Source organism: Sus scrofa, chromosome X (assembly GCF_000003025.6).
Source record: "Sus scrofa isolate TJ Tabasco breed Duroc chromosome X, Sscrofa11.1, whole genome shotgun sequence".
NCBI classification, from domain to species: domain Eukaryota; kingdom Metazoa; phylum Chordata; class Mammalia; order Artiodactyla; family Suidae; genus Sus; species Sus scrofa.
The window spans coordinates 13042838-13060798 of record NC_010461.5 but is presented as its reverse complement, the minus strand read 5'-3'; the positions used below and the strand labels follow the sequence as shown (position 1 = coordinate 13060798).

The 17961-nt window shown below is 46.7% G+C and overlaps 1 protein-coding gene across 5 annotated transcripts in view; it reads left to right on the top strand.

The window, feature by feature from the left end:
• The window catches only part of CTPS2 (CTP synthase 2), a 130392-nt gene extending 120333 nt beyond the window's left edge, over positions 1-10059 (top strand). For all 5 annotated transcript variants that reach the window (XM_021080709.1, XM_021080706.1, XM_021080708.1 and 2 more), the window contains 2 exons: positions 8765-8875; positions 9841-10059. In XM_021080709.1, the coding sequence (XP_020936368.1) occupies positions 8765-8834 (70 nt within the window). In that variant the 3' untranslated portion in view covers positions 8835-8875; positions 9841-10059. The remainder of the gene's footprint in view (positions 1-8764; positions 8876-9840) is intronic.

The following is a 17961-nucleotide window of genomic DNA, read 5'->3' as shown; positions in this document are numbered from 1 at the left end:
AACTAAGGTTTCTGGAAGAAATGGTTGGTTCTAGGTCTGGGGCAGAGCAAGTACTAGATGAGCCCAGAACGTACTGTTGGACTTGAAGAAAGAGTTCAAACACCAGGGGGAGGTTTTCTATAAGGTCAGAGACGCCAGCTTGCAAGGGTTTCTGCTGGCCTCATTTTAAACAATTCGAACGTCAAAAATAATAATGACAGCAATGGATTATAATACATTGCATTTCTAGAAATCCGTAATTATACTCAGAAAAAACAGAAGGCCACTTAAAAAAATGTAGATGCAACCCCCAATGTAATAACTAGGTCCAATAAGGCTCATCAGTGGCTGCCGAAACCTTTGGAGGAAAGGTTTTGGAAAATAGGATATTCACATGTTCTCGAGGCCTCACCACAAAGTCTTTATTAATTGCAAAAGCCTGTGTTTTGGACTGAACACCTCAAATGCATTTTTCCACCTTGCGTGATGCTCCTGATGTTTACTGGCTGTGCCCTTCAGCATCGCCTCAGCCTGCCATGGGGGCTGAAGCTCCCGCTGTCCAGCCGTGGTGCTGGGCATGAGAGAGTCATGCACTGGTCCAGTAAGAACACATGCCCTACCCTGGGGGCGGTGGGGCTCATCGGGTAGTAAAATGGTTCTGTACATTTGGGGGCTGACAAGAGAGTGATGAAAGCTGTGGCCCCACTTCCAAGAAAGTGATGACAGCTGCGGCCCCACTTCCTGGAAAAGTGCACACACAGCAGTTTAAACGTCGTTTTCTTGTATTCATCTCTTGAAAGCTTCCCATCCATCCTTGTTCTTCCAGGGGTCCTCAGGTACGGCCTCCAGGTGTTTGCAGGTGTGCAAGTGTGCGGCCCCAGCCGTGTGGGAAACACTACCTTATAGCTTGTCTCTCTTCTATGGCCACACCCCAGGGGCGCTCCCAGGCTCCCAGAATTGTGACCAACATCTGGATAAACATCTTCCTGTCAGGAGTCCCCCCCCCACATCATCCACGCCCCTGGCTCGACTCCGACCAATAAGCCGTAAGCTCAGGTTCCTCCCCACCACCCCAGGTCCTTGGTCAGCAGGTTCTGGAGGTTTCTGAGGTTGGAATCCGCCCTCCCCCATATCTTCTGCCAGGCTGAGGGGGGTGTGCCTGGGAGGCTCGGAGGCTCCGAGGCAGGACCTGCCGAGTTCAAACCCAGCTCTTTCATTTCCCAGCTGGCGGCGCCTTCACTCTTCTCTTCCTCAGTGTCTGTGTAAAAAGAGGGTGGTAATATCCCCGGTTCACATGGTCGTCATGAGCGGCATGTGTTCTTCTAAATGGAAAGCACTTAGCACAGTTCCCTGTCCATGGTGGGAAATTAAAGGGCTACTATTATTGTGCTATTATTATTATTAATTTCACATTCGATCCCGTCTCCTTCATCTCTTGCCCCCAGCTTTCCTCTGCTCAGTGCACCTTCTGATGGCAGAATGATCTTCCTGCAGTATTTTGGAGCTTAAAACTCCCTTGACTCACAGGAGAAAATACGTACAAGTCCATGTGGAACAGCTGAACTCCCCCAGAGGGTTCCCTGCCTTTGCTTCGGCCGTCACTGCTCCCCTGGCTCCTGCTTTACATTCCGAAGTGCTTAGCGGGAGGTGGGGCTGATCTATAGCCGGTTAGGCTGCTGGTTCACCAAATCCTTACCGCCAGCAGCACAGGAGGTGGGAGTGGCCTCTCCGAGGACTGCAGACTGTGCATTTCTTCCCCTCATCATCCTTATCCCACTTTGGGGAGCTCTTTCTCTTTGACTAGGAGAATAAGATGCTCTTTTTCTCTTGCATGAATTTAATGTGCATTTTCTAGCAATTTTGGGGGGGGGTTTTTGTTTGCTTGTTTTTGTGCTTTTGCTTTTTAGGGCTGTACCCACGGCACATGGAGGTTCCCAGGCTAGGGGTCGAATCAGAGCTGCAGCTGCCAGCCTGAGCCACAGCCACAGCAATGCGGGATCCGAGCCGCATCTGCGACCTACACCACAGCTCACGGCAACACTGGATCCTTAACCCACTGAGCAAGGCCAGGGATCGAACCCACAACCTCATGGTTCCACGTCAGATTTGTTTCCGCTGTAGTCAGATTTGTTTCCGGTGTACCATGATGGGAACTCCTAGCATTGTTTTTAACTCGGAATCACCTTGCTTTTGTTTGTTTGTTTGTTTTAAACCTTTGGGCTGCGTGTTTGATATTGCCAGGAGCCCTTCTTCCATTACAAGGTGCTACTACCTTATTTCTGTGGGCATAATATGGGCGAGTTGAGCGGGTGCTATGGGTGTATTCTCAGGATCTCCCTCCTTTAGGGTTGCTGTGAGGAACAGCTGAGATGGTGCTTTGTAAACGTTCAACTGATACAAAAATACTCCTTCCCCGCTTTGTTACATTTCAAGCAAAAGTGAACTAGAAAAAAAAGATTTTTTTTTTTGGCTTTCTTTTTTGACACTTCGTTTAAACGTCTTTTAGAACAGCTCCCTCTGTTATTGTTGGACTCCAGAACCGTACCTTGAGTCTTTTTCTGGTAAAGTCATGCTGCTAAACCCCTTCCGAGTATACCTTCCCTCGGGGATTAAATGTTACTTGAAAGGTGCTCTTTATTGATCGTGGTTCACTGCCTGCTGATGATGTGGGGCCGGCCAGGAACAGAGTTAATAGTGATATAGACGACTGCGCTTTTAATGCCCTGCCAGGCTTGTGTTCTGCCGTTTATTATTCCATGGAAAACGAATTCAAAGCATACTAAGTTTTTATTCCATTGCTCTTATATTTTATGGCTTCCAGGGGCTCTTTGAGAAGGAAGGAGGTAGAGCGGTAACAGTTCTTTTGGGAGAAACTGTGCGTGGCATCCTGTTTGAAAACATGCTTTTTTCGCATGAAATGGATTTTGATATAAAATATTGTAGGAATTTATGCATGCTGGGAATCTTAAGTATTCCATTAAAATTTTTAGCAATTCCAATCACCACTTTCTGTTAATGGAAAAGAGCTGGTTTAACGACTGCCTCAGGGTAGCAGGGGAGATGGGCTATGTGAGGCATTGTTGTACCCTTGCCCCAGTGCCTTGGAATGTGTATTTTCTTTCTTTCTTTATTTTTTGTCTTTGCCATTTCTTGAGCCGCTCCTGCGGCATATGGAGGTTCCCAGACTAGGGGTCGAATCAGAGCTGTAGCCGCCGGCCTACACCACAGCCACAGCCACATCAGATCCAAGCTGCGTCTGTGACCCACACCACGGCTCATGGCAACACCAGAACCTTAACCCACTGAGCAAGGGCAGGGACCGAACCCGCAACCGCATGGTTCCTAGTCGGATTCGTTAACCACTGCGCCATGACGGGAACTCCTGTATTTTCTTATATTGGAAATTTATGAGGCACCGGGAGTCTCTGACAAACTTGCCTATGACAAGCCTTTTGTTTGCAAACAACCACATGTGGAAATAAATGGCAGTCAAGTCTTGTAAGTCAAGCCAGTGTTTAAGGATAGCGTTTCCCATATGTTGCTGCCAGTGACTGTGATTTTGTTTTGTCAGAAAATAGTACAGTTAAAAAGGTTTTTAAAAAAAGAGGGCTTTGGAGTTCCCGTCGTGGCGCAGTGGTTAACGAATCCGACTAGGAACCACGAGGTTGCGGGTGCGGTCCCTGCCCTTGCTCAGTGGGTTAACGATCCGGCGTTGCCGTGAGCTGTGGTGTAGGTTGCAGACGCGGCTCGGATCCCGCCTTGCTGTGGCTCTGGCGTAGGCCGGCGGCTACAGCTCGGATTCAACCCCTAGCTTGGGAACCTCCATATGCCGAGGGAGCGGCCCAAGAAATAGCAAAAAGACAAAAAAAAAAAAGGGCTTCCGTTATTTGGGGGCCTATGCATGCATGAGGGAGAGATGCTGTGATTTTTTTTTTTTTTTTTTTTGTCTTTTGTCTTTTTAGGGCCACACCCAAGGCATAGGGAGATTCCCAGGCTAGGGGATGAATCAGCTGTAGCCACCCGCTTACACCACAGCCACAGCAACTTGGGATCTGAGCCACCTCTTTGACCTACACCACAGCTCACTGCAACACCGGATCCTTAACCCACTGAGCACGGCCAGGGATGGAACCTGCAACCTTATGGTTCCTAGTCGGATTCATTTCTGCTGTGCCATGATGGGAACTCCGATTTTTAATTGAGTGTACGTAGCCCGACCTTAAGAAAAAACCAAAAAAACACTTTTTTACAGAATGCCAAGGAGAACCATTGCCTGGTGATTGTGGTTTGTTTTTTTAAAATAATCATTCAGGAGTTCCCTTGGTGGCGCAGTGGTTAATTTTGATTCTTATTTTATTTTACTTATTTTTTTATGGCCGCATCTGCAGCATATGGAAGTTCCCGGACCAGGGATTGAATCCAAGCCATAGCTTTGACCTACACCACAGCTGTGGCAACATCCGATGCTTCAACTCACTGTGCCACGCTAGGGATTGAACCTGTACCTTCAACTCACTGTGCCACGCTAGGGATTGAACCTGTACCGAGCTGCTGCAGTTGGATTCTTAATCTACTGTGCCCCAGCGGGAAGTCCAAATTTTAATTGATTTTCTTTGATTTAAACTTACTATGGTTTGTGGCTACCATATGGGACAGTGCAGGTTTCAAACTTTCTGCTCCTCAAATGTAATGAGACACACATGAATAGGTCTGCATTCTGTGACATTTCAAAAAATCGAACATATAAGACCTGCATTCTGTGACATTTCAAAAATCGAACATATAAGACCCTAACTTTCCCCACTGAGAAGTTGTGTGTGTGTGTGTCTAGAGATTATTTAAAAGACAGGTTAGTCTTTTTTTTTGTCCTCGTTTGCAGCATGCAGAAGGTCCAGAGCCAGGGATTGAACCCGAACCATAGCAGAGACCCAAGCACTTCAGTGACAATGCTGAATCCTTAACCTGCTGCACCACAAGGGAACTCCTAAGACAGATTAGTCTTAAGATAGAGCTGAGATGTCTTTTTTTTTTTTAATTGCCGCACTTGTGGCCTATGGAAGCTCCTGGGCCAGGGATTGAAATGAAGCCACAGCTGCGACCTCTGCCGCAGGTGTGGCAGTGCTGGATCCTTTAACCCACTGAGCTGGGCTGGGGATTTAACCCACACCTTCACAGCAGTGCTGGATCTTTAACCCACTGTGCCACAGCAGGAACTCTGAGCTGAGATGTCTTGAATTGAGTGAAAGTACACCCAGAGAAGTATATCTTATGCCTTAAGTCTGTTCTGTGTGTGACAAAAATGAATCCTTAGGTCTTACACCACACAGAGCTGCAAACACGTTTTATTGGACGTGCAGGAGACACTGCTGTTCTTCTTCTTCTTCTTTTTTTTTTTTTTTTTTTTTTTTATCAAGGCTGTGCCTGCTGCATATGGAAGTTCCCAGGCTAGGGGCTGAATCGGAGTTGTAGCTGCCAGTTTATGCCGCAGCTTGTGGCAACGCCAGATCCTTAACCCATTGAGCAAGGCCAGGGATTGAACCCCAGGCCTCATTCGTACCATTCGGGTTCGTTACTGCTGAGCCACCATGGCAATCCAAGCCACTGTTGTTCTGCTTGTAGAATTTTGTTTCTAGGAGTTCCCGTCGTGGTGCAGTGGTTAACGAATCCAACTAGGAACCATGAGGTTGCGGGTTCGGTCCCTGCCCTTGCTCAGTGGGTTAAGGATCCGGCGTTGCCGTGAGCTGTGGTATAGGTTGCAGACGCGGCTCGGATCCCGCGTTGCTGTGGCTCTGGCGTAGGCCGGTGGCTACAGCTCTGATTGGACCCCTAGCCTGGGAACCTCCATATGCCATGGGAGCGGCCCAAGAAATAGCAAAAAAAGACAAAAAAAAAAAAAAAAAAAGAATTTTGTTTCTAGCAGTTATGTTTTGCTGGCACGTGAATGCCATAAAATCAGCATGTTTAGCAGCGATGCCTGTTTTGATGATTCTGTGCTTGGATGTTGTGGCTTATTTAATTGTTCTACCTCCAGCCCTGAACACACATGAAAGAAAAGTAGCGCACCCAGTCAATTTGCCTCGGAGGCGGGTCCATTCAAGCCGAGCCTCCCTTTGTTAGACGCAGCCCGTGCCCTTTTGATGTGTTGGCAGTTTGGGGCTGACAGCCGTCAGATAAGAAATGGGTGCCACTAGTTTAGACCCAGCCACGTCCACTTGCTAAAATGGGTACGGAATTATTCTTGGTACAGGAAACAATTCTGAAAATCATGCACTTGGCCATTTTCATCACTTTATATTTCCGTGACTTTTGGAGAGGCAGCGTGTTGTAAACACATAATCCCCCTAAACAGCAACAGCTCGTGTTTTATACAGTGTCAGAGCACATTTTTGTCTTCTGTTTTGGCCCACATAACGTTTTGGAAGTATTGTTACTACTCTTTCCTAGACTCTCAGGCGCCAAATGACCAGGCCAAAGGTGCATGGCTAATAAACAGCACAGCCAGGAGTGTGAGGGGGAAGAGGTGCTCCCGCCCAGGCTCAGAGGTGCAGAACGAAGCAGGTATAACATCTCATGCTTGAGAAAAGGGAGTCCGCTGGGCCCTTTGCACCTCCTCACTTGTGCTCTCGGGTACATGCCCTGCACTGCAGCACAGCTCCGACTTGAGCCTGAGGCCTGGGTTAGCACGGTGGGGATTCTGGCCCCACCTCGAATGAGCCGTGTGCCTGCTGAATCACTTGAACATCCCCGACTTTCATTTCTTCTCACACGGGGAGTTGAATGCACCTTCCACATCCCCTTTTGTTGCAGAAAACAGGAAGGACTCTAGGTTTGTGTAGTGAGAGTGCATGGATAAAGATATGTCACCTTTTAGGGGTTGCTTTAGAAAAAATTCTTTGGTTATTCCTCTGTTTCTTTGTGGAAGTTCCTGGGCTAGGAGCCAAATCAGAGCTGCAGCTGAAGCCTACACTGAAGCCACGGCAACTCTAGAAGCCAGCCGCATCTGTACCTATGCTGCAGCTTTCGGCCACACCGGATCCTTAACGCACTGAGCGAGGCCAGGGATAGAGCCTGCATCCTCATGGACACTATGTCAGGTTCTTAACCCACTGAGCCACAATGGGAACTCCTATTCCCATGGATTTTTTTTTTTTTTTTTTTTTTTTTTTTTTTTGCTTTTTAGGGCCATACCCATGGAAGTTCCCAGGCTAGGGGTTGAAATCAAAGCTGTAGCCGCTGGCCTACACCACAGCCACAGCAATGCCAGATCTGAGCCTGGTCTGTGACCTGCACCACAGCTCATAGCAACGCCAGATCCTTAACCCACTGAGCGAGGCCAAGGATTGAATCTGCATCCTCATGGATACTGCTTGGATTCGTCAACCGCTGACCCACAATGGGAACTGCCCCGTGTTTTCTTTATTGGAAAGAAACCCTTTTGTAATAGTAGAAATAGTTTTCCTGAATTAAAACCTAACAAGGATATATCTTCCACTTGATTGCTTTTAAGGATATGTTCAAAAATGAAATAAAATAAAATAAAAATGAACAAATTTAAAAAATTTTTCAAAAAAGGAAAAAAAAATTGGAGTTCCCGTAGTGGCACAGCGGTTTGATCCCTGGCCTTGCTCAGTGGGTTAAGGATCCGGCGTTGCCCTGAGCTGTGGTGTAGGTCGAAGACTCAGCTCGGATCCTGAGTTGCTGTGGCTCTGGCGTAGGCTGGGGTCTACAGCTCCGATTAGACCTCTAGCCTGGGCACCTCCATATGCCGCGGGAAGCGGCCCTAGAAAAGGAAAACAAAAAAGAATATGTTCATTTCCTTGTTTATGTAACAAATCTTGTCTTTCCTGTAAATTCTTAATATTTTTGTATCTCATCTCCATACTCTAACCCAACTTCCCCCTTCCCAGTATTTTGTCCAGAAGTCAGGGAGGAGAGCGAGGTGGTCTGTTATGATTTTGCTTAAGTATTGATATTTGCTCAGTAGTTTAGCATAAATCTTTGTTTTTTAGCCTATCAGCATAAAGTTTCGCCAGTTGTTCCCTCTCCTCCTTTTAAAAAAAAGGTGGATTTTCACCTCCTATGGAATTCAGACTTCCATTGCCACAAGTCAGCAAAGAGCTGGCCAAGGCTAGGAATGGGTCAGGCATGAAGCACTTACTTCCTGGCAATGTGGTTTTCATAGATCAGTGGAACTCTTGAGGAGTTGATCATCCTGCTGATTTATTTGAAACCAAGCAAGAGGAACCCCAGACTGAGCCCATGGCTCAAAGTCAAAGTGCAATTGCAGGCCTGTCTCACGGAGAAGGTGTGTTTCTACGGGAGCCCAACATGGCAACATCTGTGTCAATAATTGGTTCCACTTTGAACATGCCATGTAACTCAAGGTCGTTGGAATGTACCTAAAGTTTCTACTTTGTGCAAATCATTTCTCAAACCCTTAGACCTATGAGAATGTTTGTCGGAATGGGAAGCTTTCATGCTATTGCGCTATCTTAGTGGTCTTCAGAAGATGATAAATTTCACTCTAAATGGAAATACTTTCATAAATGTTCTGAATAAGGTACTGCTGATTTACGCTAAAAGCAAGTGATCAGTTCCTCTGACCAAAGGAGACCCTCGTGTGTGCTTGGACTCACGTCTCCCTATACTGACAAAGACATGGTGATAGACGATTCCTTAGTATGTTCTCAGAGTGGGGGTTAATTATGGCACGTGTTTGGGATTGTACCTAGAAGTCACCCAGAGCTTTTTACACCTCGCCCCACGAGTCCCTCTTTTGTTCTAGTGATCGATACAGCGACGCCAGTGATGACAGTTTTTCAGAGCCCAGGATAGCCGAGTTGGACATCAGCTGAAACCGATGCGTGACTTGGGATCCCCGGCTTTGCCTGCGAGGGTAAGAGGGCACCTTGAGGTTCTCGTCTGTCTTGCAGACAGGCTGTCGTCTCCGTGTGGAAGGGCGCGTCCCAGGGTCCTGCTCCCCCGGGGATGCTCCTGTTTGCCGTAGTTAGCGGGACGGACTTGACAGCCCATCATGCTTTGGGGGATGTGGAATGTGCCCGAGAAAGCCAGCACTTAGGAGGGCACCCGAGGCCAGGAATAAATATTTGCATGCACCTAGAGAAGGGTACACGGAGGCTGTGGTGTGGGAGTTGTAGTCGTCTGGGTGAGGGGCAGCAAGCTTGTTCCGTGAAGGGCCAGACGCCGTCTTGGCCTCTGTGGGCCCTGCAGCCTCCGTTGCAAGGACCTCGGTGCCCTTGGCGAGGGAAGAGCAGGCTCAGACAATAGCACGTCAATAAACAGGCAGGGCCGAGTCCCAGTGTAAAGCTTCATTTCCAGACACAGCATGATGCCCCCTGGGCTAAGTCACTCGTGAAGAAGCAGATGTCCTCGGATTTGTAGAAAATAAAATAGTGTTTTCTTCCTTGGTGGGGACATAGCAGAGACTGGCTTGGCTTCCAAGGGCAGCTTATGTCCCCCAGGGCTGCTCGCGGTTTTCTTAGAGAAGCTAGCAGTCCGGATGGCTTTATTCCATCCACACTCAGAGGTGGGTGCTGCCTGGACAGCCCTCGGGGGAGGGCAGGCCTTGACGTGTCCCTGCTCTTTAGCAGGGAGCGGCTTTGGGGAAATTCGTCCTGAGCTCATCACTCCAGTGTGATTTCTTATTTCACTTGGGAGCCGAACATTCATGGTGACCAGGGCAAGCACATCTGGGTCCGCTTAGCTTTGCCTCAGACATGGACACCATTTGGAGGTATTTTCAGGACTTAGATTATTCAGCTTCCAATGTGACTGATACTTATATTCTTTTTTTTTTTTTTTTTTTTTTTTTTTTTTTTTTTTTTTTGATGGCCTCTGAAGTAACGGAAGCCAAGATGAAGGAACTCTCTGAAGAAATCACCCCCACTCTGATAGAATCACTCCGTTCTCCACCAAACATGGGATGTACAGCCTCGAGGGGAGTCGAATCATACGTACGTCCATGAACCAGAATTTCACGCTGGTTTTCCTTTTCTTCCAGAAGTGACTTTGGGGTCTCACAAATTGCTTTAGCCGATTAAACTTCTCCCAACAACCTCATTGAGCAGAAAGTGTGTTGGTGTTTTGTCCGGCCTCTGGTGATATCCAGGTAGTGAGCAAGGATCGAGGTAACTGAGCCTTCTCTGGGCCACATGGGAAGGCTGGCAGGGCACACGTGAGAACTAGTTTCGAATCAAAATTGAGTCATTCTGTTACCCAGAACTCAGCCACAGATGTGCGTGTGGCCCAAGATTATTTCACTTTCTCACTTTGTTTATTTCTAGTTAAAAGTAAAATGAAACAGGTCCAAGACCACGGGCTGGCAAGTAAGGCTCTGACCTTAGGCACAGAATTTCAAGGGACATTAAAAAAACTCAGGAATCAGGAGCTTCCTGGTGGTCTACTGGTTAAGACTTGGCGTTTTCATCACTGCGGCCCAGGTTCAATCCCTGATCTGGGAACTGAGATCCCACGTCAAGCCGCTGCTTGCTGCGGCAACAAAACAAAACCCCCAAACTGAAATAAAACCAAAAAAAACCCCAAAACAAAATTCAGAAATCAAGATCAATAATATATATCCTTTTAAATTGAGGTGAGGAGTTCCCGACGTGGCGCAGTGGTTAACGAATCCGACTAGGAACCATGAGGTGGCGGGTTTGGTCCCTGCCCTTGCTCAGTGGGTTAACGATCCGGCGTTGCCGTGAGCTGTGGTGTAGGTTGCAGATGCGGCTCGGATCCAGCGTTGCTGTGGCTCTGGCGTAGGCCGGTGGCTGCAGCTCCGATTCGACCCCTATCCTGGGAACCTCCATATGCCGCGGGAGCGACCCAAGAAATAGCAACAACAACAACAACAACAAAAAGACAAAAAGACAAAAAAAAAAAAAATTAAAAAAAAAATAAATTGAGGTGAAATTGACATAACATAACCATTTCAAAGTGAACGATGTGGTAGCTCGAAGTACATTCATAGTGTTGTACAATTACCACTTTTATCTGGTTCCAGAGCCTTTCCGTCACTCCACAGTAAAGGCCCATACCCATCAGCAGCCCACTCTCCATTCCTCCCTCCTCCCAGCCCTTGACAACCACTAATCTCCTTTCTATTTCTGTGGATTTGCCTATTCTGGAGATTTCATATCAGTGGAACCAGACAATATATGGCCTTTCGTGTCAGGCTTCTTTCACTGAGCTTGATGTTTTCAAGGTCCATCCGTATCATAGCCTGTGTCAGTTCTTCATTCCTTTTTATGGCTGACCAGAATTTCATGGTATGGATTATACTACAGTTCACTTATTCTTTCATCTCTTGATGGATATTTGGGTTGTTTCTACTGTTTGGGTATTGTAGTGCTGCTGAGAACATTCATGCACAAGTCAATGTTTGGGCATCTGTTTTTAACTCTTTTGGTAAACAGTTATAACTAGGAGTGCAGTTGCTGGGTCATATGTGTTGTGGTCTGTGTGTGGGTTGGAAAAAGAATTTCCAGATTCACAGTGGGGTGAAAAGAAAGAAGAGTTTATTGAGATAAGAGACGCTGCTAGTGCAGCAGGACGACTCCTGATGATCAGGGAGAGGTGACCCTGAGCTGGTGGTCGTGTCTGTCTGTATAGCCCAGGGAGAGGAGAAGTCTCAGGATACACCTGCTGACCTGCTGATTGGTTGGAGAAAGGTGGGTCTTATGATACACTTACTGGTTGGTTGGGGGCATAGAAGGCCCCTGTAGGGGTGGGGTGAGGAGTGGGCCATAAACCATTACTAGTAGGGGATAGGAAGGAGTAGGCCAGGTGGTACAAAGTGGGGGTGGGGGGGATTACAATGAAATGGGTGGGGCAATAAAGGTCTGGTCATTCTTAACTCGCCCACAGGCTTTTTGAGTTTTATCTCTTGAAGGGGCCTTAACGTCCACCAATATGGTAATTCCGTTCGACTTTTGGAGGGCGCGTCACTAATATTTTAATGTAATATTTTAAAAATTCCAAAAAAATTCACAATGAGGCAATTATCAAATTTTAAAATAAAGACAAGACCCAGCCCTGCACCTCCCTCATCTGCCCCATTCCTGGCCCTTTGGTACGACATTCTCCTCCAGGATGTGCAACGGCGCAGGACCCTGTAGGGCCCTCCTGAGTCCAAATTCTGTGTCCCCCGTTTCTTGTTTGTAGGAAGTAGGCTTCATTCAGCCTCCGTGGCCTTCTCTGTGTTCCAAAGGGCAGATCCATACGGTTGCTAATCTGGGAGAGGAGGGAGCACAGAAACCAAGGAGGAGCGGTCGACACACAAGAGTGCAGTCCTGGTTCCTCCTCCAGGGATACTCATAACATTATCTTTGGCTTCTTCTGAAGCAACTAAGGTCCCCAGGCAGGTGGAGGATGAGGATGGCAACTTTAGGCCGAGCCCAAGATTCCTTGAGCATCACCCTGTTACTTCACCACCAACCAGGCAGAAGAAAGTCATCCCAAATTTTGCCTATAAAAACCTCTCCTTGAAAACCACTGGGAAGTTTGGAGTTTTTGAGCATGAGCCGCTTGTTCTTGCTTGGCCCTGCCATAAATCTGTCTCTCCCGTAAGCTCTGCAGTTTTGGTGTCTGGTCTAGCTGTGTGTTCAGTACAGGAACTTGTGTATTGTCACATACGCTTCCTGATTTCCCTGTTGAGTGTACTTGAGTCGACTTGGTTGTTGCTTGCATCTGAGCCTTCTGAGAGCACTTGAAATGTTTTAACTGCTCAGTTCATTTTTTGGTGGTCATCTTCAGCCTTTTGACTTTTTTTCTCTTAACGCTGGAAAGCCTTATTTTGCGAAATACTACAGAAAATTCATCTACCACACACACACACACGCAGAAATGAAAGGAATAATTCTGGTAAACAAAAATATTAAAGAGCTTTAGGGCTCCACTTGTGAAAATTACAGCTTGAAGATCACAAGAGGCTCCAAATGAAAAGCCCACAAGGTAGGTTAAAAGCTGAAATAGGCCTCATGGAGAGAGGGACAGAAGCACAGAGGGGACACTCGAACAGTGCAAAGGGGTGGTCTGCCTGAAATGGCAGTTTTCAATTGTAATGATTGTGATTTCGAAAGTCACTTATAACTGAGTGCTTTCGCAATGGGCTAATGATGCATGTAAATAGAACCGGAAGGAAGGCCACTTAAGAAGCCATAAACCAGCCTCTTTGTTGTTGCGACATGAGCTTTTCTCTTTTGGAGATTCCCCTTGAACTTGGAATCCAGCGAAGCGCAGGATGGTAGTAGCATGGCTGTTTAGTGGAGCACCAGTGGCCTTGAACACCTAGAAAGTTACGGTCAATCATTCCTCCAACCAATGGACCTTGAGCAAACCCCCCCACCCCCGCAGGAGTCATACATGGTGTCAGGTGCGGGGGGGTGGGGGGGGCATGCAGGAGAGCAGAATTCGACTCCTAGATACGTCTCTTTGGCGTAGTAAGGATTCCTCTAGGCTGCCTATTTTTCAGAAGCAGCAAACACATGAAAAGCTCTGAAAAGTGAAGAGACCTTGTCCTTTTGCAAGAGGCATTTAGCACGAGAAGGGACACCTGCATTGGTAAGGGGGCACCTTTTCTTTACTGGGGAGAAAAGGGTGACTCTCAATCTGTGGAAACTCTTATTATCAATGGAGAAGGCTCAAGTCTGCATCACAACCTCCCCCTTGCTTGCTGTGCTTTGCCTGGTCGTCTCCCATAACTGGCTCCCCCAAAACGTGTTTTGTCTTTAGCTGGAGATGGTATTGAAGGGGGTGCTTGGGCTCTTTTGGAATCACTCAATTTTCCTGGGTCTCTCTCATGCGTACAGCGGGCGTGCATATCATTAAACTTGTTTTTCTTCTGTTAATCTCTTATTACAGAAAGTCGTCAGCTAAGAACCTAGAAGGGGAGAGGAGAAATGATTTTTCTTCCCCTGCAGGAGCCACCTGCCCTCTTGCACTGGACCTTCTCTTGGAGGGAGGCAGGCTTTAAACAAATGTACCGGAAAATAAGCATTTAATTATGATGTGATTATGTTCATGGGGGGGCTATGAGTATCAAAGGATAAGGACAAAGAGTGTCAAATGGCATCCTGTGACAAAGTGGGGAGCCAAGGAAGGCCTCTTGAGCAAAGCAGGTAAGTATTTTACCTAGATTTGGGCCTGTGGTCACAGTGCAAAGACAATGGGCCGAGAGCTCTGAGACCCAGTGGGGGCGCGGTTTCCCAGACCAGCGGGCACTTGAGTGGGTGGTGACACTGTGTCACTGACGTCATCACCTGCTTGGTATCAGCCCACACGTTTACTTGATCGAAATTTGGAGTGGGCGGGAGCTGCGGAGGCGCCTTCCTTTTCTGTTTTCTCCATAAGCTCTCCGCCTCAGTTCCTAATTATCACTTTTGTTGTTGTTTCTTACTTGGACTTGCTGTTTTGTTGACGTGCAAAGTACCAGTGACATGCACGTCTTTGCTCTGTGAAGGTCAGTGCCAGACGTTGACACTTAGCACAGTTTCCTCTAGAGGTGAACTTCTGCCCCCCGAAGATGCTGCACAGATGAGGGGAGTTACGTAGACACATCAGCAGAAATCCAGAGTTAGTGAAACATTGCCCTTGGGTTCCTTTCTGTGCTGGTATCTTTGGAGTTTGATTGGATTCCCCCCACCCCTTTTTTTTTTGGCTGTGCCTGTGTCATGCAGAAGTTCCCCAGTCAGGGATTGAATCTGCGCCACAGCAGTTTCCTGAGGCACGGAAGTGACAACGCCAAGTCCTTTACCCACTGAGCCGCCAGGGAACTTCTGGGTTGGATTTCCTGAATGGAGCAAGAAAGAGTTCCAGATCCCGTAGCAGCCACATATGTGGATCGCTCTCTCCCTAAGCTGCCAAGCCCTTCTGAGAGACTGCCTTCTACCTCTTCCATTTCGCTTGCGGATGGGGAGATGTGGCATTCTTTCCGTCTGCAAGGTAGCATCGCACTTGTATTCTCAGGGTCAATGGTAAGGAAGCAGGCTACATACGCATCATTAACCGGGGCGGCACAGTCGGTGCTAGCTGGGAAGTTAGCTTTGGGGAAGAGACCAGGCTCTCAATTCTTCCTTATTGATACCATTATTTGATTTGTATTTGCATTTGCATATGGGTTGATTAATAAGCCACATGTATTGATGGGTGACCGCTTTGCCCATATCGCTGCTAATATTATCAGTAGTCATCAGTAGGTGAGCCATTTTGGAAAGCAGCTCATTCTATTGTGACCCACCCTGCCCTTGAACGAAGCAATTGGATTTCCATTTTTCTTTGGGTTTTGCTAAACATCCAGATTTTTCACTGATCTACTGGACATCTTACCCTCTTTCACCATGGACTTTCCATGTGGGACATGCCAGGCTCTGATGGAAATACAAATTGAACTTACTGAGCTGCTTCTTTGCTATGCACCTTTTGGTCTTGCAGGTCTGTTTCCACAATTATCTCTAAATGATGGTGGCAAATTCTGTGGGGCCCGCTTTCCACCCCTACAGCTTCTTTGGTGCTACCTGCTTCCTCTAAGAAGAATAGCAGCGTCAAGCTGGAGAATCCAGTTGGCACTGTTTGTTTACATAGTTCATTTTTAGCCTTACTATGAAATTTTAAACTTCACATCGTTTTCTTAAAGAAGACTTTTTTTTTTTGTCTTTTGTCTTTTGTCCTTTTAGGGCCGCACCCATGGCATATGGAGGTTCCCAGGCTAGGGGTCTCATTGGAACTGTAGCCACCGGTCTACACCAGAGCCACAGCAACGCCAGATCCAAGCTGCATCTGTGACCTACACCGCAGCTCACAGCAACACCGGATCCTTAACCCAGTGATCGAGGCCAGAGATCAAACCCACAACCTCATGGTTCCTAGTCGAATTCGTTAACCACTGCACCACGATGGGAACTCCAAAACAAGAAATTTTTAAAAAATAGAATATTGCTTTGATTTTTTTTTTCCTTTTTCTGGGGAGAGCATGCTTTCAGTAGGTATGCTGAGAGTATTCGATAGAGTAAGGTAAAAGCCTGGAACCTGGGGGCTAGTGTTCCAGTAAACTAAATGTTTTCACACTGAATCGAGGGGCTCCTCTGAGGTGCTCCCATCGTGGCTCAGCGGGTTAAGAGCCCAACATTGTGTCCGTGAGCATGCGGATTTGATCCCTGGCCCCACTCAGTGGGTTAAAGACCCTGTGTTGCCGTAAGCTGAAGAGTAGGTTGCAGACGAGACTCGGCCCTGGGCATTACCATGACTGTGGCATAGGCCAGCAACTGCTGCTCTGATTCAACCCTTAGCCTGGGAACTTCCATATGCCGCAGGTGCAGCCCTAAAAAGAAAAAGCGAGGGAGGGATCCTCTGAATTAAAGAAACCTCATCATGTGCCACAGACCAGGAGGATGAGACTGCTTGTGATAATGGTTACTTCCGTAGAGAATTTAATGGTAAGCAATCAAGATTTAGTAATTTAGATTATCTACATTTCTGGAGTAGCAATTTCTGACTTTATTTGCACAAGTGTGTATTGTTTTAATGTCCAGCTTGAGAAGCATGAAGATTCAGAAGTCATTTTCAACCCAGATGTGACTTTTCTGTTGCCACCATTGATTCTTACCCAGAAGATTTCTGATAGGATGAGAATGACTCATGGCTTTTGAAACGCTGTTGCTTTTCAGAGTGAGTATTACAACTGTGGTTTTATAAATTAGATGTTTTTCTTCTATTCCCCATTGTCTTTTTTTTTTTTTTTTTTTTTTTTTGTCTTTTTGCCACTTCTTGGGCCACTCCTGCGGCATATGGAGGTTCCCGGGCTAGGGGTCGAATTGGAGCTGCAGCTACCAGCCTACACCAGAGCCACAGCAACGCAGGATCCGAGCCGCGTCTGTGACCTACACCACAGCTCACAGCAACGCCGGAACCTTGACCCACTGAGCAAGGGCAGGGATCGAACCCACAACCTCATGGTTCCTAGTCGGATTCATTAACCACTGCGCCACGATGGGAACTCCAACTTTTTTTTTTTGGTCTTTTTGCCCCATTGTCTTTATTTTGTTACAATATTCCTAGCATAGTTCCTGGCCCTGGAACGTCTGAATGTCATAGTGTGGCTGTAAAAAGAAAAAAATAATAAAAATAAAACAAAGACTGTAATAGGATGCAAAGAAGGATATTTCATAATGATGAAAGGATCAATCCAGAACAAGATATAGCAATTGTAAATATATGTACACCCAACATAGGAGCACCTAAATACATAAAGCAAATATTCATCAGTGCAGTGCAGAAAATAAAATGCGAGCCACATACAGTATTTGAAATTGTCTGGCAGCCATATTAAAAAGTAAAAAGAACCAGGTGAAATTAATTTTATTAATGTATTTTACTACTGTATATGTAAAATATAATAATTTCAATGTGTAATCAACATAAAATAGTTGAAAAATTTTACATTCTTTTTGTTATATTAAATGTTTGAAATTTGCTGCAGATTTACATCTACAAGCACATCTTTTTTTTTTTTTTTTCCTTTGGTCTTTTTGTCTTTTTAGGGCTCCACCCGTGGCATATGGAGGTTCCCAGGCTAGGAGTCGAATCAGAGCTACAGCTGCCGGCTTACACCACCGCCACAGCAACACAGGAGCCGAGCTGCATCTACAACCTACACCACAGCTCATGGCAATGCCAGTTCCTTAGCCCACTGAGCGAGGCTAGGGATCGAACCCACATCCTCATGGATACTAGTTGGGTTCTTTAACCACTGAGCCACTACTGGAACTCCCCTATGAGCACATCTAATTCAGGCCAGCCACGTTTCAAGTGCTCAGTTGGTGCATGTGGGAGTTGCTGTGGTAGCGGACAGCACAGCTCTACATTCTGTATAAAGGAGACATGCACATCCACCGCTTGTTCACGGTAGAATCCCTGGATATAAATGAGAGAGCATAAGTATGCATATTGAAGTCATAAAGCATCTTG